The 23,236-nt window shown below is 40.3% G+C and overlaps 1 protein-coding gene across 8 annotated transcripts in view; it reads right to left on the reverse strand.

Annotated features, from left to right (window-relative positions):
• LOC117537445 (RNA-binding motif, single-stranded-interacting protein 3-like) overlaps positions 1–23,236 on the reverse strand; it is a 141,132-nt gene that overhangs the window by 32,219 nt on the left and 85,677 nt on the right. For all 8 annotated transcript variants that reach the window (XM_034202664.1, XM_034202667.1, XM_034202663.1 and 5 more), the window contains 2 exons: positions 15,861–16,018; positions 14,706–14,785 (listed from right to left, as the gene is read on the reverse strand). In XM_034202664.1, coding sequence (XP_034058555.1) covers positions 14,706–14,785; positions 15,861–16,018 — 238 coding nt within the window. The remainder of the gene's footprint in view (positions 1–14,705; positions 14,786–15,860; positions 16,019–23,236) is intronic.

Below are 23,236 nucleotides of genomic sequence, written 5' to 3' on the forward strand. Positions count from 1 at the left end.
ATAAATGTTCGTATGTTATACAGTGTAATTATTGTATAAAATTGGATTAAATGCCCACTTCACTTGAATGTGTATGGGACTTCTACACAGAGCCCTTAGGATCCAGATTCCCTTCTAAAAATAACTACAAATGAATTAAATAATATGTGTAAAGGTTTTTGTCAAATGCAGAAGATGCAAAGCAAGCACAGAAGTATGTTGAAATAAAAAGACATTAAAATGCCATAAAGTTGTCACGCCCTAAACTGTTATTGCAGCAGTGGAACACCAACAAATGTCCTGATTCAGTTTTATACAGACACCCATTAACCCTGAAATTGAATAAGCGACCTCCTTTTATGCCATGCCTCTAATTTGTTACTTTAATACGTCCATCAAGGCATGTTTGAGTCACTGACGGCATCTTAAAAGAGGCTATTAGCCAGCAATCCTGTCTTATTTAACTATCAATGATTTAACACTGCAGAGAAAGTAAAATCCTCATCACTGTGTGTAGCTTAGCAATTCCTAGAAGACATGCAATTCTATGAACTAGCAAGGGCGATATCATCATACTGGTACTGATTCGCACATTATGAATGCCAAAATAAACTACGCAATTACCTCGCCTACTTGAAGAAAAATGTTTCTTCATCTCAGTAAACTGAAAAATGAGAAGAGGTGTTCTCGGAGGAGGAAAGCATTCGCAGTTCAAGGTTGAGTTGAGAGTTATTCAGAATGCCTGGGGCCATGATGGGTACTCCAAAGGCATGTAGACGGAGAAATACGGAAGCTGTGTGAGTGCTGCATTTAGGATGACATGTTATTATACTCTTTAAACTTCTGTAAGAATGACAGGCCACACGGATGTTTTCCTGTCATCATCCCTCGCCTGCTTCTCATCTTTCTCAATCACTCTCCCCTCTCTCTTTCTCTATGCATTCATACTGTATACATTTGGGAAACAGAGCTACGTGTAGGTGTGTGTATGTGTGATAAACAGTCCACATGTTTACCCTACTTTTATAATTTTCGAATCATAAATCTAATCGATAGATTTATGATCGATAGATTTATGATAAAAGTAGGGTAGACGTGGAGATTATCCGAATGAACAAAACGTCAACCACAGACCTTATTTCGATCTATTTTCCAAAATCCTATGGAGAAATTGCATTGGCTTTTGTCGAAGGAACCGGAAGGAGTTTTCTTCCAGGACGCGTCACAGTGTGTCGTTTCCTCATGAAGTTTGGTCAAGAATGATACATAACAAATTGCCACGATTATCAAGAGATTAGTGTTTTTTCATCAAGATATACACCATAAGTATATAGAGTATACAACAAACATTCTTTACAGTAGATGAGATGAGATTATTTAAGTGGGTAGCAATAAGGCTGCTAAAAAAAAGTGTATACTGTTTCATTATCTCAGTCTCCAATACCCTGTTTGAGATTTAGATAACATCGTATTCCTTTTTAACAATATAGATACAATAACTGCTGAACCACAGGAACAAAATCCAGTTACCAAGATTCCCTTTTACGCACTCCTTCTTGTGATTACGAGACGACAGTTCTATCGTGCGGCAAGACTCAGCCTTTTTTCAGTTTGCAAAACACCAAATGCAGAAGAGGATATCGGAGGCTGAAATTCTAGATCACACTGTCTTAAGTAGCGGAAATAATCGTGTTGTATTGTGTAATATAGTGTTATCAGTATAGCTGGGACTGTTGGGGCAGCAGGAGGTCAGAATAACTAAATTCAGACACTTCCGGTTCAAAACTTTTGTTTTGTGATGTTTGTGAGTTTCTGAAATGGTTACTGGGAGTTCCCATGTTGGATATGAAAGTTCATTTGAGACTCTGGCAGTGGTACGTAGTCTGTGTAATGCATCTGTAAAAGCTTTCAAGAGTTGGCTGAGGTTGAATTGATATGGTAATAATGGGCGGTAAAGAGGTTCAAAGAGGGCTTTTGTTCATATTAAATAGTTGTGAATTCTAATTTACAATTTACAATAGCATTAGGTTCAGGTTTATAGGAAAAGGAAAGAATGCTTGTATGCCCTCAAAAGATTGAAAATGCATTGATGTGTGTCTATTTGCGTTGTTACTTCTTGTGCAAGCAACTATGTGACTTGGAGGACACTTACACATACACACTTGAAAAATATTTGAGTTGTGTTGCTGTTTTGTTTTACTTGTGTGAAGAACAGAGAAAGCAAATTTGTCGACAGCTGACAACTTGTCAAGTTTATAGTTGGGACGCTTTTCTTCTTTGCGTCTTCTCTGAAATATAATATTTGCATGAAAAACGACTAACTATCACATTGATAGAAAAAGGTTTGTGTTTTTGGGCTTAAGAGAGATGATAAAATGGGGCCCTTTATTGTTAGAATTAGCAATGCAAAAATGCTAAGTAGCTGGTCCAAGGAGAGAAAAATAAAAGTGATCTAGAAATGTCAGTTCTCATGATGTGATAGATATCTGCTACAGAATGACAGGCTAAACTTCTCTAAGTGTGTCTCATACTAACATCCAGTTAGTAAAGCATACAACAGGAAAACAGAAAATCATTTATGTGTAACTGGAGAAACGTGTGCTTGTTAAGAGCGACATTCAACGACGACATGAGTTTGAATAAGTGTCCAGCCTAATAACCATAGACTCTAATAACCCATAAAGTGGTATACATTAAAAAAAAAGTGCATACACATAATGCTGTAAGCTGTTTTGTATCAGAGCTAAATGGCTCCAGACATGAAACACTGGCCCATAGGGCTATGGGCCAGTGTTTACATGCACAAGAGCGCCCACACACACACACACACACACACACACACACGTCACATACAGTACATCAATATTTGTTTAATATTTCGGTTGCATTTAATGTTTTGAGACACTGCTGCAGGAGGCTAATATTTAGTTGGGCAGGACATTTCGACAGGCCAAGAAATGTGGAAAGCCTTTTTTTTCTATTTAATGTATATCTTTATACACTGCTGCCACATTCTTTTGAAACCTGGGTTTAATCCTTTTTATTATTTAAATTGGACTTGTCAGATTATACTGTCATGCCATCTCACAATTCCACCAAAATAACATATTAAATGCACAGAAGATTACGTTTTCGGGCTGTAGCTAAAACAGCAAACTAATTGAATTATACGAACAAATTGATGAAGGATTAACACACATAATATACATGAGTAGTATTTTGTGTGTGTTTGTGTCAGATTATGACTGTGTATGCAAGAAGACCTTTTAGGTGTTTCTACTGTTGATTATCACATTAAAGGAAGAGGATATCTTGTCATTCCTGCCATTATCATCAATGCAAAATGTGTGTTGACAGCCAGAATTGTAATGTGCCACAAACGGTGAAAGGATTTCAACGGGGCATTCATTAATCAGTATTGGCTCATGTGCAGAAATATTAGAAGGATAAGTCCCACAAATCAGCTAACCTATGGAGGCATTTTGTCTATTGAGTCATTTCATTAAAACAATTAATGTGTTCAATAGAGACAACCATTTTGAAATGTGTCTCATCTGTATTTTACACCTACAGAGCGAATGCAGTGCGAGGCATGACAAAATGATTCAAAATGACTTGCAGCCTCCACCAATACTCCAGTGTGTAGTACTTCAGCACAATAGCCTCATATTCCAGCTATAATGTAAAAACAGACAAGTGTAATATCACTGCTGCATTGGCTTTAGGTGACGCCTGTGATGGAAGAATTGGGATATCATATCATTTTTCTCTGAGGTAGAAAATAACACACTTTATATTCATTCACTGGCACAGTAACAAGACATAAATACTGATGATGGTAATGACAATATGAAATGTTATTTATTCCTAAGAGGGAAACTCAGTTGCCACACAATCAGGAGGCAACAACAACAGCAGAGCATCCAGAGACGAGATTACCTGTCTGCTCAAACCGGTGCATCAAATTAATTATTCAGCCTGCTTTCACGGTTACATTGCTACAATCTGTTGCATTTCACGAGAGGGCTTTAAAGAGGAAGAAGGACATTTTTAATTGTCCGTTTGACCCTGCTGCTCTCATTTTTGCGGCTTTGTAAGTGAAAAAAGTAGGATGGATTTAGGTATGGATGTGTCCGTCTTTCCCCTACAATGTTCGCATTTTGGGAAATTAACATTGTCTGTAATAAATATGGGTATCCAAATAGTTCAGATATGTTAATTCTTAGTAAACAGAACATGGAGTTGAAGAAGTGAAATTCAATCCAAATTGAATGAGCAAAATGATTGCTACAGTCACACACATAGATTTTTCTTCAGCCCCAAGCACGACGATGTTCCCCCTCTTGCTCCAGGCGGTGTTTTCTTGTCAGTGTGTCTGACAGGTGAGGAGTTTGTTTAGTAAATCCCAGCACTGACGCTTGGTTTGCAGACCAAACTGCTGCACAGTGCAGACAACTGCTCACGCCTCATGGAAAATTAATGGAGGCAGAATGGGCGGCTTAGTGGATCTTCACCCTAACAGAAAGAGTCAGCGTGGATGCACAGTGAGCAGGAACACATGTCTTTACTTCTGTTCTATTAGGTTTATACTGTGGTTGCATTTGATCACAAACACGGTTTATTATTCATAAGCGGTGTTATTTTTATTGTGCCGATGGGAAGAAATAAAAACATCTTTATTGACTTCACAGGTATCACCCGAGGTTTCAGGTATGAAACGATTCAGAAATGTAGCTTTCAGTTATGGATGTAGTTGATGGAATTTTAAAAAAGACAGATTATTTTTAAAGCATTTTTTGTGTTCCAATATTTCTAATCGGTTTCCATAACTTGGGGGGAGGATATCATGGTATTTGGTCCATGTATTTATGCATACATAGCATCATATATTATAGGTGTACAGCATAAAAACATCTGTAGCACTTGAGGCTATACTGTACATGTATACATCTTTCAAAACAGCATACATACATTAACATTTTTAAAGTGTTTTTTAAATGTATTTTTGATTAATTAATGATCTATCATACCAATTTTTACACATTTCAAAGTGAATCTCAATATTTAGTTTTAGCTGTAAATTGTGCTTCTGAGCTTCCTAGGCAATGTGAAAGAAGACCAAAAGAAAAAGAACCACCCACACATTGAGCCACTATGTGGTGTTCTCTATGTTCTTTATGAGCGCTTCCCTGCAGTCAATGCTACTCAACAACACAAGTTGTAGCCAAGAGCTGCAAGAATTTGACATGTGCAAATTACCGGAGTGAACTGACTAAATACTACATGTGTTTCCTCAAGTTGGGAAGTGTTTACAAGATGTACTTGCAGTCATTAACCAAGGTGTAATGTAGCTATCAAAGTGTCACTGCTTTGTGGATTAGATAGGGAAAAGTTTCCCTCCAGTTTTTGTGTTTTCTTTGCTTCATTTGGGGGTAAAAAAACATAGCGACATCCTGTTGAGATATGTGATGAAAATAGGAAATAAAATACATGAACACTGGAAGAGATGTCAATAAAATGACAGGGAGGTTGGTTGTTGCAAAGTGTGTTGTGAATGCTATGGTGGAAAAAAAGAGAGTTTTCGATCTGTGGTGTTTTGTGTTTAACTGACAGGATGTGTATAATGTAGGTAGCAGGAGCGTACTGTGAAGAGTGGATCACATACTGTTACCACTCTTTGCAGCAGTGGGACATTGCAAACTGCAATACAGGGCAATATAGAAAACTGTTAAAACTCCAGCAGAGCAAACAAACATTTCCATCTGTTTTCTGCTGAGGGGGACCAAGGAAAAAGAAGAAGATGTTAAGGCAAAATATAAGGGTGCAATAAGCACACAGGTTTTCTCGATGCACCAGGTGGATACTTAGCTTTGGTGCTCCGAAGCAAGGAAACTTTCTGTAAATAAATCTTCACTTATAACTGCACAATGGTTTCAGTTTTCACTATTGGAATTTCATATAAATTGGACCAAATCCCTCAAATGTGAACATTCTCATTTCAAATCCAATCCAATCTATTAGCGAGCAACATGGGAAACCATTCAGTTGGAAAATGGGATCCAATCCCCAAATGTGACAAAACGAGAAATCCCCCGGCTAAATGGGATGTCGTCTCTTTTTTCTTTTTCTTAAAGACAGTCGGCATTAAAGAGCTCAAAGCCCCAGGAGAGAAGAATATGCACTCCAGAGGGTTACTGGTTCAAGCATCGCACATCAGAGGATGCCAACTATTTGCCACAAAGATCAGGAAATATGTATTAGAAAATGTTTATTCATATTGCTATTAGCATTTTTAAATCATTAAAAATTGAATTTATATGTCTACTGCAGAAAAAAATAAAGACTGCAAACTAAATGAAATTAGGTAGATACTGTATAAACACTCAATACGTTTGAAAATAAAATCATGATTATCTCCAGCCTGTGTGGCTGCCGCTGCTCAATACATTTACTCCTCATAATTGTGAAGCAAGAAATAATTGGCCGTGAGACAAGTTGGAATAAGATGTATCGATGAACTACCATCATTTACTAAAGAATTGAATTCTCACAATGATGTTAAGATAGCTGTAAATGTCATTGCAACATCCAGAACTTGACAGCATCGATGTGCTTCGATCAGGATCACAACTTAACACCCATAGCGATGTTTGAGTGTAAAATAAGTGGCTTTAAATAACGCATGTATGTTGACTCGGTCTGACAGTGCAGTACTGCCAGATAATTACACAATATTTCTCTCAGTAGAGCCTCATTCAAATTTTTCACAGAACATCAAATAACAATCATTTGCCATTTATGAAACTATTGAACCACTTCTGCAATGAATGGAGGCTTAATGCCTGCTGATCATATTAGATGCATTTAAGGCTGGACACATTTTTAAAAGCCTCATGATTGTTATTGAAACTACATAATGATAATGGGCTTTCTCTGAGATCTGGACTCTTTGTATTCTTCTGTTTCATTTGTCTTACCATTAGGGGAGGGCAGGATAAGGATAACTATTAAAACACTATATCAGATAGTGGGAGAAAGACAAACATAATGATTAAAAACAAGGCAAAAGAGGAAAAATAGATTAGGTGTGAGACAGCGTTTATAGAGTGGGAGGAGACACATAAATAAAAAGCCTAAACAGATAAAAGGTGTAAATGGAAAAGGGGGGGATGAGTAAATATCGAGAGGCACATTTCCTTCTTTTGGCCTTGAATCCCCTCTAATGACTTTTAAGCAATTTAAGTCATTTGTAGTGGCTGTTTTTGTGACCTGATTCAATCACTTAACATTTTAACCATTAAACACGTTATTACCAAATATCAATAACTATAAATTGACAAGATCATAACAAATTATTTAAATAGGAACATATTTTTATGTTTTTTGATTTTATGTTTTATTCCAGATTCTCTTATCTTTCATTATTTTTAATTTGCGCAATTATATTTAAAAAAAAAATCATAAGAAGAATAATAATAATAACCATAACTAACAATAATAAACTCAATCAATCTTAATGTTAATCTGTTATAAATTAGATCTTCCATCTGTTAGGAGTAAAGCAATGGAGGATAAACCCAGAAATATTTTTCCTCACACACATGAAGTTAAAAGAAATGCAGAATCATCATTTCATATTTTTATCTTTGGGCGGCCCTTTGAAGTCAACATTCACTTATTAAGTGCTGACTCTCAGAATCTGTCATGAAGCAAAATAAAGACTTATCATATCAAGTGACATGGTCATGCAGAGTTGGGTGTAACGCGTTACTGTAATAATATTCCTTTTGTCGGTAACGGAGTAGTGTAACGCGCTACTTTCACACTACAGTTACTAACATTGCCCGACACGCGTTACATCGTTACTTACTCAAATCAGTCATAATCAAACCTCAACAAACACCTGCAAAGAACACATGCTAAGGTGAAGCTAACGCACAGCTATTTGTTGTTTGTTTATATCACGTAGTCTGTTCTTCTTCTCTGTTTTCCGGTTGTTGCCTGTTTTGAATGACGAATACACACCACCGCCGCCTGCTGGTAAGGAGAGTTATTGTCACTCACGCATGCGCAGTTCGTACGTGCTCGGCTGAAGTCTTTGCAGTGTGTTCCAGTCTGGTTCTAGTGCAACACATGGCCAACACGCAGGAGAACACGCCGACGCAACAGCGTGAGCAGAGATAGACTGCGCAAAATATACAGATAGCAGGAGACAGAGGACAGCCATAGGAAAACATTCAGGAGCAATCTGGATCAGTCTTATGCGACAATGGAAACTGAACTAAAGAGAACATTTGAAACTTTAGCAGGCTGCGTGATCTGCCTGCAGGGAGGGGCGGGCCGGCCCTGCGAGTAAAGTAACGAGTAAAGTAACGAGTTACTTTATGTAACGAAGTAGTGTAATATATTACTTTTAAAAAAAGTAATATGTAATATATTACTTTTTTTCAGTAACGACCCCATCTCTGGTCATGCTGAAGCTGTGGATGATGTGTGCTCTTTAGGGCTGGGTGGGGTGCTTCCTGCTGCGGCCGACTCTCTCCCTCCCAGCATGGGGGGGGGGGGGGGGGGGGGGGACACGGACATTATCGGTACGACGAGCGCAGAGAAGACAGAAATACGGTGTATAGTAAACACTGGCTGATTGCACGATTTGCACATCGGATTGCTTTGTCGAATTTCACGGGACATATTTATGCACTAAAAGTGATGAGACATTAGGAGAATAACACATTTTATTAATGGAGCTGTGTGGCAATTTAAAGACCATTTAAACGTATTCTGAATATTCTTTATTAATAAGGAACCTAACAAAGAAGATAATCCAGATAGACCTCATATCAAGCCCTTCCTCTAGACCGAAAAATGCAAATGTATGTCCAATCTATGACATGATGCGCCAGTATAAGTGAGAGAGCTGCTGATCGATGGACTTCCTGTTAACGAGGGCTGATGGAAGCTCTGGTCATGTGATCAATGTCACCATTAATCTCGCAGCAAGAGAGTTAACTATTACACATAATTTATGCTTTTTACCAGTACAGTAGCCATGATGGACAGAATGTGGTTTTATAGAGGGACAAACACTTCACACAATAATATGCACACACACATAAGCACATTACACTATTTAAGAATAGCAGATTTACTTATAATAACAGTAAGTAATAAGCAGATTAATAATATAATAAGAACGGTATGTGGGGAACGTTTCCGGGAACGGTGGAGGCGTGACGCACGGCCGGACTTATCTCAGCCAATGACAGCTATGCATGCATCCCCTGGATATTATTTTAGAAACTGCTTTCATCGCGTCGCGATCTTTCCAGAGAGAACAGCTGTGAGGTCCATGCAGAAATCAGAGCAGTGTGTATAATATATATCACTCAGTATAACAGGCCTACTCTCTTTATTTGCTTTAGTTTAGTAGATATCTACAAACAAAGAGTCGATATTTTTCTAAGACCATTGCTTCACATAATAAAATACACAACGGCTTATGCTTTAGGAGCTGTAGGTGTGTGTGGTACAGTGTGTAGGTGTGTGTGTGGTACAGTGTGTAGGTGTGTGTGTGGTACAGTGTGTAGGTGTGTGTGTGGTACAGTGTGTAGGTGTGTGTTGTACAGTGCGTAAATGCGGCGGACAGACGGGTCTCAGTTGGTTTGGTGTCCTCTGCTTACTTGTAATACTTGTAAATACAACTTTTGGCCCGTAATTTCAATTCCCCATTTCAGCGACCAGAGAGAGGGGGGGATATATCCAGTCTCTGATTGTGTTACGTTATTATGAGAGTGCTCTCATACTTTAAATTGTATATATTTATATAAATATATTTGTGTGTGTGTGTCCGCATCTGTAGCCTGTTATTGTCTCATTATACCGCACTCTCAATGAATTCAAAGTAAATATGTGGGGGAACAATGTTCAGCTGATCTAACAGAGATACAGCGCTATGACAAAACACTCGACAGCTGATGCAGCTGTTGCCACGTAATAATGAACGGACGTCTCTTTAAAATGACCGCTCAGAGGAGAGGAGTTCTCATTTCTTTAAACGTCTGCTGCTTCCCCTCCTCGGTCCTCCGCTCGCATCTCCTGTGGGCGGGTCTAAGTCTCGAGGAGGGGAACCGAGGAGGGGAGTCGAGGAGGGGAAATTTGAGTATTGAGAAGCCTCTACAGTCTATATATGGTATCAACAAACCACCGCACACCGCAGCACGGGGCCCTTTCTCATTTCATCAAATCCCCCTCCCCGACTCCTCGGTCCTCCAGTAGTGACCCGGAAATGAATTTTAGCGCGCCATGTTGAAGGACATCTCATTTCTCTAAATGCACTTCGAGGACCGAGCGTCGAGGAGGCTCTCTGGAGGAGATATAACCGAGGATACACTGATGGGTCCTCCACGGCTCCTTCGTGGATGCATTTCCGGGAACAGAGATGTTTCAAAGAGGCGTGACGCACGGCCGGACTTATCTCAGCCAATGACAGCTCTGCATGCATCCCCTGAATATTATTTTATCAACTGCTCTCATCGCGACGCGATGTTTACAGTTCACAGCTGTGAGGTCCTTGCAGAAAGCAGAGCAGTGTGTATAATATATATCACTCAGTATAACAGGCCTACTCTCTTTATTTGCTTTAATTTAGTAAATCTACAAAGAGTCGATATTTTTCTAAAACCATTTAGTGCTTCACATAGGCCTAACAAAATACACACCGGCTGTAGCCTGTTTTAGGAACTGTATGTGCGTGTGTGTGGTGTGTGGTACAGTGTGTGCGTAGATGCAGCGGACAGACGGGTCTCAGTTGGTTTGATGTCCTCTGCTTACTTTTAATACTTGTAAATAAAACTTTTGGCCCGTAATTTATTTTCCTCATTGTAGCGACCAGAGAGGGGGGGGGGAGGGGGGATATATCCAGTCTCTGATAGTGTGTTACGTTATTATGAGAGTGCTCTGTTTGATTCTGAAATTGTATATATTTATATATATATATATGTGTGTGTGTGTCCGCATCTGTAGCCTGTTATTGTCTCATTATACCGCACTGTGAATGAATTAAAAGTAAATATATAAGTGGTCATGAACACATCTGTCCATCAGACTGCTGTGCCTCCTGTCATCATTAATGGCAGTCTCTTTAAAATGACCGCTCAGAGGAGAGGAGTTCTCATTTCTCTAACCGCCTGCTGCTTCCCCTCCTCTCTCCTCGGTTCCCCTCCTCGGCTCCTCGGCTCGCATCTCCTGTGGGCGGGACTAAGTATCGAGGATAGGAGTCGAGGAGGGGAGTTAGAGAAATGAGAAAGGGCCCGGGTTGCGTTGGATAGTTTAAAAATCAGCTCCTAAGTTCTAACCATCTCCTATTCCTTGACCTCTGAGTGAAACGTCACGGGGTTAAGGGATAGTGGATAGGATAATTGAAAAGGATTTAGGAGAAGAGACTGCGGTTCTTTAGAGAATCCGAATGCACTTTCACTATCCGACGTGTTTATGATGCGCCAGCGGACGTCATGAATGTGCGTCTGCTGCTGTGGGGATACTATGGAAACTTCAGTTTTCTATACAGCGGACTACAACATGGATGTTCAATAAGAACGAGGGACTACTGTAAACTCATCTAGAGACTCTGCACTGTGCTCTGATGCTGTTGTTTTATGCTTTATGAACGTGGACAACAGAGAAACATATTCTTCATGACCAAAGTTGGAATTGAAATAAAAAAGGAAAGTGAAACTTATGCTCATCACCCTCTCCCTCCGGTCCACATTAATACAAATGATCCCAATACGTATGATTGTATAAACTATGAAAATATCTTAAAATCAATACAAATGTATTTATTATAAACGTTAGTCTTTAACATCTATCACTGTGTTTATCACCATTCAAACATCTTTTAAAAGTTGAACAAACTCCACACAGCTCAGTAAAGACTGAAATGTTGACTTTATTTGATCATTTCAGTAAAAACTAACGTTCATATTTCTCTTTTTGATTATAATACTGATGAACGTTCAAAACAAAGCACTTTGGCAACTTACCACATACGTTTTAAAAAGCTTAATAAGCACCGTAACTTTCATGATATCATTTCTCCGTCATAATCGATTGTTTCCGTGAACGGCCGACTGTTGTGTGACGGCCAATGCTCCGGCTGCAATGCATTGTGGGGCAGCATTTTCTCCTCTCCTTTCGGTTAGGGAGGTTCAGTGGTTCCTAAGCTAAAGGAGGTTATAAAGGAAGTTTGAAACCTCCTTTCCTTTCATTCTAGAGAATTTGAACGGCACTTATCATGGCTGCCACTGAGGGACTTCCGGGTCAGTTCACTCCGTTAGGAAGGTTCCTAAGCTAAATGGACTATTCGACTGCAGCCCTGGACTTGTATCGGAGCAGCGAAAGAGTGATGAAGTATCTAGAGATCTGAGTCCAGCGGGCTGCTTGTGTTTCTGTTCATCAGGACATCATATGACCAGCAGATCCTGTGTGAACGCTCTACGTTAGTCAGTGGACGTCCGACAACATGCACACTAACTTATATTGCAGCTATAGGCTATACTTTGGTTTAAATTGCGTGAATAAACTAGCTAGAGAGCTACAGTTAATTACATTCATCCAATGTCAGAAGGATTATCTTTTAACAAACGTTGTAATGCTTTTCTTTCATTTCAATTTGAGTAAAACATTGAAGAAATAACATTGTATTGTTTTCTTTTTACATTGACTCAGATATAATGAAAATATACGTCAGTCGAAGCTCAGCTTTGGTAAGGAAGAGACAGGACAGGCAGAGAGAAAGAGAGAGAGAGAAAGTGATGGAAGTCAAGGAGGAACTGCAGGTACAGTCACACAAAAATAATGTAGGCTTAATAACCCCATCTATCCATCCATCCATCCATCTATATATCTATAACAATAGTCTTCATTTACAATAGGCATAATTTTTAAACAACATACATCTATTGCAGCTATGATGTCATAATAACATACAATTGTATAAAACACAATTTTCTTACATCTTTGTTCTCTTTTGAGAATCAAACAAAACAGATTTAAATAAAACAAAAAGTGCAAACAAACAAGTGAAATGAACTAAATGGCTGAATTGCTTTGAATTCACTGGCAGGAGCGACAAGTGAGGAGGAGCAAACATTTAACAACGAGGGAGAGGTTGAACAAAGAGAAAGAGTAGAGGACAGAGAGAGTAATGAACAGGAAGAAGACAGAGAGACTAAAGACGATGGAACCATGCAGGTTATGGAAAGGAGAGAGACATGGCAAATGAATGTTGACCATTTTTTGTGATCATTTTAGCCTCTTCTGCATGTCCAGATCATTAATAGTAACAATCAACTGATTCTTATGCATCACACTTTCAAAAATAATTTATGCTGCAGCCCACTGACATGGTTTGAAATCAATATATTATCCAATTTGTGACCCCCCATAGGACTTAAAAAGCACCTAAGTAGATCATGAAAATCTCGGGGGGTATCCCCCGAACCCTCCTAGCATGTTTGGACCTCGGTATTTAGGAAATCCTGGATACGGCCCTGCCTCACAGTATATACTGTAGAAGCACAACAGCCTGTGTGTCCGGGTGAGAAACTGAGCCGCCCACCATGCTGTCCCTCACCAATCATACTGCCAGAGCACGGGGCACAGCTCCCTGTCTGTCCTTGATTTCCATTTTGTTCAGCGTGGAGCAGCTCCCCTCTCTCTATCTATATTTGATCGTTCTGTTTCTCCATCTCTTCTCTTTCATTCTGTGTCACTTTCAGTTTGCTTCTCCCCACCTCAGCTTTCCCTTTTCTCCCGTCTTGTCCTTGCTTTGTTATCTCTCTCCATGTTTACTCACCCCACTCTCCCTCTCTCTGTCATGCTCTCTCACACCAACACCCAATGACATCCTCAATCTCCTCCTCATGCATCTCCCCCTTGTCTTCTTTCTCTTTATCCATCTCTCCTTACAACCCCATCTTCCCCTTCTCTCTTACCCTTGTGCATGTGTGCGTCTCAATCTGCGTCCCGCACAGTCAATAGTCAATTAATCACTCAGATCTTCCTACTAAATCAACCCAAGGTGTTCTGAGGATGGGACAGAGAGAGGGAGCAGAGATGATGCCGATATATTCTCAGCCACACTGACACGGCTTGTACACAGACAGATGTTGTAACACCAAAAGGCGGAGATGCCCCGTGTGTGACTGATAAAACATGAAAATACAGTGGTAGTTGTGACAGTTGTCGGGAAATGTGTTTATATTTCTCAAACTAAGGCGCTGAAGATAAGCATGATATTGGTATCCATAACTGAGCTCATACAGTTTATTTTGTCTGTCGTTATAGATTTTTTATACAATATCCAGCACCAGCTATGCAAGCTTTCCACCTTTTCTCTGCAAATAACAACACCATGTTGTGTGCAGGGGAAACATGACAAGACTGCTGGATTATCACCAATTAGACGTTTAAAGATGACTTCCATTACAAAACTCAGAAATCATTGGAGGTGCTTTTAAAGGTTGGTGGCAAACGGAGTTAGACTAACACACTAAAATATTCTGACCTTTGAGGGAACCAACCTTGGTGTGTGTAGGAAGATTGAGTGTGTGATGCCACTGCTGCTGCATCAATATGAGCACCCTGACCTATTGAGATACTCTCTCTGTAGAAAAAAACACCAGCTCTGCCAGTGCAATGCAATTGTCTCGGTGATCGACACCTACCTGTCATGCCTGGAGGGGTTTTTAAAAATTTGCCGTTGAAATTTTGAATGACCACATCGCACTTCTCCGTCGACTCCATCCTGAGAGGGAGAGAGAAAAGATAGAGGGGATACTTAAGGACAATCGATTTACACTAGTTTTGCTTTTTTACAAGTTTGAATGTACTGTACGTGGTTATGTGTGCATGCAAATGTCATTAAAATACATTAAATGCCTGCCTTTTGTGCTTGCTTGTCTACAGTATGCATGCCTGAGAAAAAAAAAAAGCCTGAGGTAGGCCCTGCGTGTGTGTCAGTCACAGTGTTTTCTATGGGGTTTCCTCTCCTTTGTCCGGGTTTAAAAGCTCCATTCAGTCTGATCTGTTGTGTGTCATGTCCTCTTTGTCTGCCCCCATTCAGCTCCGCTCACCCAATCACAGCTCAATGACTAATTGCCTGCTTGGCAAGCAAAAGCCAGTTTGTGTGTGTGTGTGTATGTATGTGTGTGGTGTTGTGTGTGTGTGTGTGTGTGTGTGTGTGTGTGGTGTGTGTGTGTGTGTGTGTGTGTGTGTGTGTGTGTGTGTGTGTGTGTGTGTGTGTGTGTGAGAAAGATGGTGTTCCGAGCTGTGTGCGTGTGGTATGTGAGCATGCATGTCTGTGTGGGTCTTGGGTTTTCTACACATAGCCAGTGACCCTGAATAGAGCCCCGGCTGCATTCTAATCACTGGCACACTCCACGGTGTAACTGAGAAGACCACACACAGACACACACACAGACACACACACACACACACACACACACACACACACCACACACACACACACACACACACACACACACACAACACACACACACACCACACACACACACACACACACACACACACACACACACACACACACAGAGCAGGGTGAAGGGGCCAAGGGTACTGGAAAGTGCAGTTACAGCTAGAAGTAATTGGGTAGAAAATGTCATCTCAAGTTAACTTGAGATAATGTTGCTTCTTCTTTGTAGGATATAAACAGTTGAAACCTCTCAAATGTGTGATAGCTTGGCTTGATAACTATTATTCCGTATTATATTGTGCCTGATAAGTTATTTTTGTTGCCCAGCAAAAGCGTACATTAAACTATAACGGGATGTATAATCAGTTTTGGAGAAAGTTTGGATCCATACCTGGCAAAGCCGACTCCTCTGCTCAGGCCGTTGGCGTCCCTCAGTATCCGTGTGGAGATGACATGACCGAAGGGCTTCAGCATGTTCTCCAGCTCCTGCTCATCCATGGACAGCGGCAGGTTGGAGATGTAGAGGTTGGTGGGGTCCTGCTCCTGTTGCTGTAGGGAGACACAGGGGCAGAAGACACTTATTATCACTTGGATTACATAGAAAAAAAGAAAGACAAGAAAAATATCTGGACTAATTTTGGAGACTCAGCAATGACGGAAAATGTGGGTCCCAGAATAAAAGCTTTTATGCTATTTTATGGTAATTCTCTTCACAAAACTATTTTCTTCAAGATCAGCATTACACTCTAGAAATGGACAGTACTGTTGGATTCATCCTCACTTCAGCTGGATACATCTTGACATGAGATTTCACTTGTGCTAAGCAAAAAATAACTGTTTTGATTATTACAAGGGCAATCTCATTTTGGATAAGTAAAAGGCTCAAGCTGAAGTAAGAGAAATAAAAGTGTTTATTTTAGCCCTCCACTAAAAGCTTGTTTTGTAGCAGTAAATGCATTAAAGGCTAACGCAGTGCCATTCAAGTAATTCCTTTCCATATTCATGACTGGAAAATATCTGTGAATTGAACTTAGGTGCCGAACTCTGCTCAAAAGGGGAATACACATTTCATTGAAAAGGCAGCGCACCCGCTTCCTACTCAGAACCCCTGAAGCAATAAGGAAAGCCCCTCAGGATTCATAGCTGTTAACCGAGTCACATTAAAGTTGTTTGAGGGAACTTCTTTCTAATGTGGCTCTCAGTTAGTTAGAGTGGTACACTTCAATTATTTTGGTTCTGTTTAGCTGCACTCCATTGAAATGATCCTCGGCAGGAGACCAAAGGCTGTGCGTGCATGTTTGTGTGTGCATGTGCGTGTAACTGGAGTTCTAGCAAATCAAAGAGGGATGGTTGCAGGAGAGGGTGTGAGGGAACAGTCTAGTCTTCTAAAATGTATGTTATCATACAGTCATTGTCAATTGCGTTTGGAGGGATACCTATTTTCTCCAAGATAACGTTTGTTTCACTAATGCATTTCTACTCAAAGTCTGCTTAAGTCAACATACAGAGAAGGCTGGCGAGGATGGAAAGGATCATAAAAAAACCACCAGTCCGGTGTTGCACTTTAACTCATGTAACAGATGTAACCTTTACATTACATGTTATTTGTTAGACGCTTTTATCCAAAGCGACTTACTTATTCAGTACTGTGGACAATCCCCACAGGAGCAATCTGGGGTGAAGTGTCTTGACCAGGGACACAACGACATGCTGACTGCAGTGGGACTCGGACTTGGTACCCCGTGATTCCAAGTCCAGCACTCTATCCACTGAGCCACAGCCGCCCTCCTGATTTGACAAACTTAACATACTCAACTAACCTCACGCGGGTGAAATCATTCCACCCTTTCAGAATATTTAGAAATATAGTTATTGTGTGTGTGGGTGTGACTCCACTGTTGGTATGGGAAATGAAATAAATACTTAAAGTATGTACTGGCTGCTTTGCTGTATACTTCTAATTGGCAGGAATCCATTGTTTAGTTTTATTTTCGTGCTAGGAAAAAAAACATATATGTGTGATATATACCTGGCTGCATGTATGAATAGTGTGTGGCAAGAAAAGCTTTAAAGAGTGGGAGGTCTATGTATTCAGTGAAGGAATATTTTACCTTTCTTTCTGAATCTTAATGTCTCTTTGTCAGCAGGGATTCTCTTTGGCAGAGTGTCCAACACATAGAGTGCCTCAGTTTGTCTTCCCACACAGGGCAACTGGCTTTCAATGTCATCTTTTACATTTGCTTTCATGCTTGTGGGTGTGTTCAATTATGCAGGCAGCAACATCAAAGATATTGTATCATACTGTATTTAGTTGTCATTTATTTCAGTCATGTTCTTTAAGACTTACAGTATGTTACTGAGGCCTTCTGCTTGCCACAAACTAAGGTAACGTTTTCCAAAACAGGCCATATTGTTTTGAAAGTGGAAAAATACTTCTTAATGGTCTCAGATTAAGTTTTGATACATTTGAAAGAAAACCACTATTTTGCTCCCCATTGCTTATATTAGGAGACACTAGGAAGGGATCCCCGAATGCCTAGTATACATAGGAGAACACATTAGAAAACCTATCCTTTACTTTGGAAAGGGCTTTAGCAAAGTCAAATTGGGCAAATATTCAAACACTTGGAAACATAATCTAATCAGAAATGCTCTAATGCTAAAAAATGCAAACTATTCTTACAGACATAGTGAGTGTTTTGTTTTGCAAACCTAACTTATAAAATGGTTAAAGCATGGCCTGTGACCTTTTCATTATCATCAGAACATTCTGACATATCTGACTGTGAGCTTCCTGTTTATGGAATCAAGGTCCATTTTGACTGAGGCAAATTGCCTCATCGAACCGTGTTTATATCCATTGACAAACTGCAGCACAGTGGTAAGGATCAGAAAACACAGGTTAATAAGGACTAGGATGACAAACAGGAAGTGATATACACCCAGTTGCTGTGAGAAACCTTTCAAATAAAAAGAAGAACTTTACGGTCACACTGATAAAAAGTTGCAGGTCTCTGATCTTCTGTCATTCAAACAAATTAGCTCCAAAACACATCTGAGCCTATGCTGCGCTGTAGTTTAAAATGTTACTGTGGCTGTGGACTTTGTCAATATTAACAATGACTTGCTCATCTAGACACAAAGGATTTAAACGTGTCAGTCTACAGTTGCTCTACAGATGTGTCCTACGGCCATCTATGGAGGCACCACTGACAGAATCCTGTTCTCCATGTTTGAAAGCCATAATAAAAAAAGATTACATTGTAAAACAAAAGAGTTCCTATCCCTGCGGTCAATGTGGTTGCAATTTAATGTCATCCAAAGAAAATATGTATTAAATAAAATCTCAGTGTGGTTTTCCCAATTCAGCAAAAAGTGGGCCAGCCACATTCCCACACCACATTTTCCGTGCTGTAACAAAAGAAGTGAATGCAGATTTGATGTGAACAAGAGGGATGCCACAACCTCTCCTCCGGTTGTTGATTATGCATGTCTTTGCTCGCCTGGAAATCCTTTTTTTATATTGTCTCAAACCAGGGAAATCAAGAGTGCGATGGGTACAAAATCAACAGGGGTGGGTTATCGAAATCACATTACACTCTACTACACCATCTCCAGACACAGTTGGCTGCAAAACCGTGTATTTGCCCAAGTACTTCTGGGATACGAGCTAAAGTGCTTCAGAGCACCTACATGTGAATGAACTCTGCTTGACTTTGCTCAAAGTTCTCATTTGCACAAAGTTGCTTCCCGGTGATCTCTCACTCTGCATGTTGCAAATGAGTCATTCACTCTCTCTCTCTCTTTCTCTGTCTGTTTGTCCCTCTGTCTCTTTGTCTCTCTCCCTCTCTCTCTCTCCGTAACATCTGTCACAAGCTGGAAACAGCTTCACACCAACTGTGCCTCTCCCTGGCTGTGTAGCCTGCCTGCCAGCCAGTCAGCCTGTGTTTTCAGCCCCATTAAACCTCATTGCTGCATCATTATAGCAGGTCTGCACCTTCTATCATGCCACTTCCTGGTTACCCTGAAAAGCAACGACACCTGCTGAAGAGCTAGAGGGTAAAGAGAGGGCAAAGCAACGGTTAAATACCTGTGAAAAACACCTGCTGGGTCTGTATGCAAGATGGATGGATATGAGGTGAGACGCCACTTGAATGTCACATATCTTTGCAATCCGGTCTGCATTATAAATATAGCAACTCTTCACATCAGAAATGGCGATCACATCCTCGCGCGACCCTGGGAATAAGCAGGTATTGAAAATGGATGGTTTGAAAAAAGAGAAAGAGTTAAGAGAAGACTAAAGGGAGACATTCTTTACAAACAACAGGCAGATTCAATTCAAAACCTTTATTTATCCAGGTAAAATCCCATTGAGATCAATGATCTCTTTTTCAAGGGAGACCTGCAGCAGGCAGAGCACTTATGTAAAGAGGCAGGATGTTTTAGGGAAATTAGACTTTCTATTCATTATGTGTAGACAGCTTCCTCTTACCTCTCAAGCTTGTTTTACACCTAATCCTGCTCATTTCCTTTTTTAATCCATCTATTCTTCCTCCTTCAGCCCACCTCCTCTTTATCCCTAACTTTCCCCTTTATCATGCTCCTCCTCCATGCTTTCATTACTTCTATTTCCTACATTTGCCACTCCTCTTCCTCAGATTAAACCCTAATCTCCTTTTACTTGCTGTCTAAAATGCGATCTGAATTCCTAATGAATATTTAAAGAGCAGAATTTCCCCTTCCCGCGCTCTTCTCCATCTTCACTCTCCTTCATTTCCACTCATTCCTCACCGCAACCTCATTCTCTCTCCGCATGTCCGCCTTCTTCCATTTTCCTCTTCCTCACACCAAGGTCTTATATTTCATAGGGATTGTCTGTGTGTCTAAATGCTCTCTAACGGCTAAATCAATACTTAATGAACATAAATACTTTATGAACCCTAAACCCTGAAATCCCCGGGGTTTCATTAGCCATAGCGATATACACTTTCTCCATCTTCATGAGGACTGGAGGCTCAGATAAATCAACGCTGGATACTGATGACCTCATCATGGAGTCTCTGGTCAGTTCATTGTTACTGTCTGCTGCTGCTTCTAATGTGTATGTGTTTGCCCCTGTATAATAAGAAGCGTTATTTTATGTATTTCCTTTCAATTATACAGGTTGTAACACACAAACTGCACAAACACAACCCCTGCATGGTATGATTCTTATTTTTTAGCTTGTGATCACTTGTAACGTCTGTCTGGGTATCTCTGTGTGAGTGGATTAGAAAACATTGAAATATATATCTAATATGAACATAATTTCCTCAAACACTGTTTAAAGGTGGGGTAGGTAAGTTTGAGAAACCGGCTCGAGATACACTTTTTGTTATATTCCATGGAATGCTCTTAACATCCCGATAGCAACATCTTAAGTGCTTTGACAAAAAATCCATAAAAAAATGTCATCTCTGGAAGCCGTGGCGCTGTAAAAAGCACGACCAATCATCTGAGCCGGCCCGGCTAAAGTAACTGGATGGCCTACCTGCCTGTCAGCCTTCCATCTGTGCACAAACTTATCTCGTGCCCTCATTGCTCATGTGCGCGTTCGTGTGTGTTGGAGGAGGGGCTCTGTAAGGAAGTCTGAAGGAAGAGGCAGATTTATTCCGGTTGTGTATTTTCAAATTCTAGCGCACTCGAGCTGGTTTCTCCAAAATTACCTACCCCACCTTTAAGGTATTGTGTCATTATTGAAAGTGATACTTTGTTGAGTTAAGTTTCCCTACACTTTTGTTTGACAAAACCCTAAGATGGTGATGTTAACACAAACAAATACACTCCTTTATACCATCTGACTTGACCATGTGTGGATTGATTTTATAACATAAACCACACAATATGCCTAAGGGATTGTTTTACATGGCATAAATATGCCATTCAAATTACACACAATTAGCCCATGGACTTACCAACCCCTAATGATTCATAATTGCACATAGAGGACATATTTTGTTCAAGGGGAAACAAGTTTCAGAAATTAAACCAAAATAAACTTATTGGATCCTGGTCTCAATGATGATATACATAGATATACAAATATTCATCCCCAATTTTTTTAACAGACAAAATAAAACATAATGACAGCCATGTTCACCTATTTCCATGTATGATATTTTTCTTTCTGTGTAATCTCCTCATCTTATTTCATAGTATCACCAGGCTATGTGATTCCCTCCCATTGATTGTTACTACTATATTTGTGAAGCTACTCCCTTGTATTCTGTTTGTTGTCAGCCCCGACAAAGACCTACATCGGTCAAAACATGTTGATCTTGTCATAATTAAGCTGCTACAATAAAAGGCATTCTAACTTTTACTTCCTTGTTGTGACATATTCTTAAAGAAGTTCTTATGAAGTGCCTTCTGGTTTATTTATGTATGTGAGTTTGCAAGTTAAAAGATCCAAGAGCATGCAGATGTATTGTTTGCCTTTTTTTATCACGAGAGATAACAAATTATTGGTAAAAAATAAAGCAGAGCCATACATGTGACAATTCTAAACAACATTCTGCTGTGTTTAATTCGTTTTTTTAAGTAAAAGACCTTAGACATTTTCTAAATAGTGATAATGCTCAAGCCTCATCAATACAAGGTTTAGAAGCTTTTCAAAAGATTGCATATTCAGTTGCAGAAAAGCTGTTTCCCATTCTGCGCCTCTGTTGGCTGTGAAGTGGCAAAGGAAGCCTGACCATTCAAAGAAAGAGCATCACACTTGACCAAGTGAGAGACTATGTTTCAATGTTTAATTCAATTTCATGACGGGCAGAACGTTTTTCCTCCCTCTAGCTTCCAACACTTCATGCGTCTTCACCAAGCCCGCCTTAACCTGCCACCAGGCCCTGGGGCTGATAGGTTTTGTAGGCCCCCTATTTAAACAACAAATCAAAGTCATTTATAGCCTCGGCAGGCTCTGTGATCACACTTCTCCACTCTGCTCAACGCGCGCCTGGTCCTCTCCTCCAGATGAGTGACGTATCGGGCCTCCCTCATGTATCTGTCCGGTTGCCGTTGGCTCCCCTCCACGTAGCAAGTCCTCGTCGTCCTCCCATCTCCTCCAACAGATAATGTCCCTCCTGTCTGTTTTTCCTCTCCCGCTACTCCAGCTACCCCATCGCTATCAGAACCAGACGGCCTACTTGGCTCTGAGGCCCCGCGGCCGGCACCGCTGCAGCTCGGTACAGAACTCATCTGTCCTTCCTCCTCATCCTGGCCTACAGGTTTAAAATAACCTGTAGGCTTCGGCATGTTTTGTAATAGCAGCTTGTCTCGAAACTACTTTTCCCTCAACAATTTTCTTTTCCGAGCGCCACTCTCAAACTTTTTCTTCTCCGACATTTTCTCCTAAACAACCTTCATCTGTCACTCAATCACTCGCAATTTGAATACGTCACATGTGAAACATATTCTCATTCTGATTGGCTGTTAAGTGGTGCCCACTGACTGTTTCGGAGTCATCATTTTTGAGAAAAATCTCTGGAATCCATCGATCTGATTGATTAGCGGTCTGGGGGAAGCTCACGTACGTGTGTGTGTGTGTGTGTGTGTGTATACGTGTGTGTGTTTGTGTATTTTTGCGTTTGTTGTGTTTGTTTCCCGGGGAAAACACTCACGAGAAACACCGGCTGTTGTTGTGCCTGCTGTGACGTCAAGTTACTCCGTTCTCCACTTGTAATTATGCCGTTACAAGCTTCAAAGTTGTATTTATCATCTGAATTTGCC

Source organism: Gymnodraco acuticeps, unplaced genomic scaffold (genome assembly GCF_902827175.1).
Source record: "Gymnodraco acuticeps unplaced genomic scaffold, fGymAcu1.1, whole genome shotgun sequence".
Taxonomy (NCBI): Eukaryota; Metazoa; Chordata; class Actinopteri; order Perciformes; family Bathydraconidae; genus Gymnodraco; species Gymnodraco acuticeps.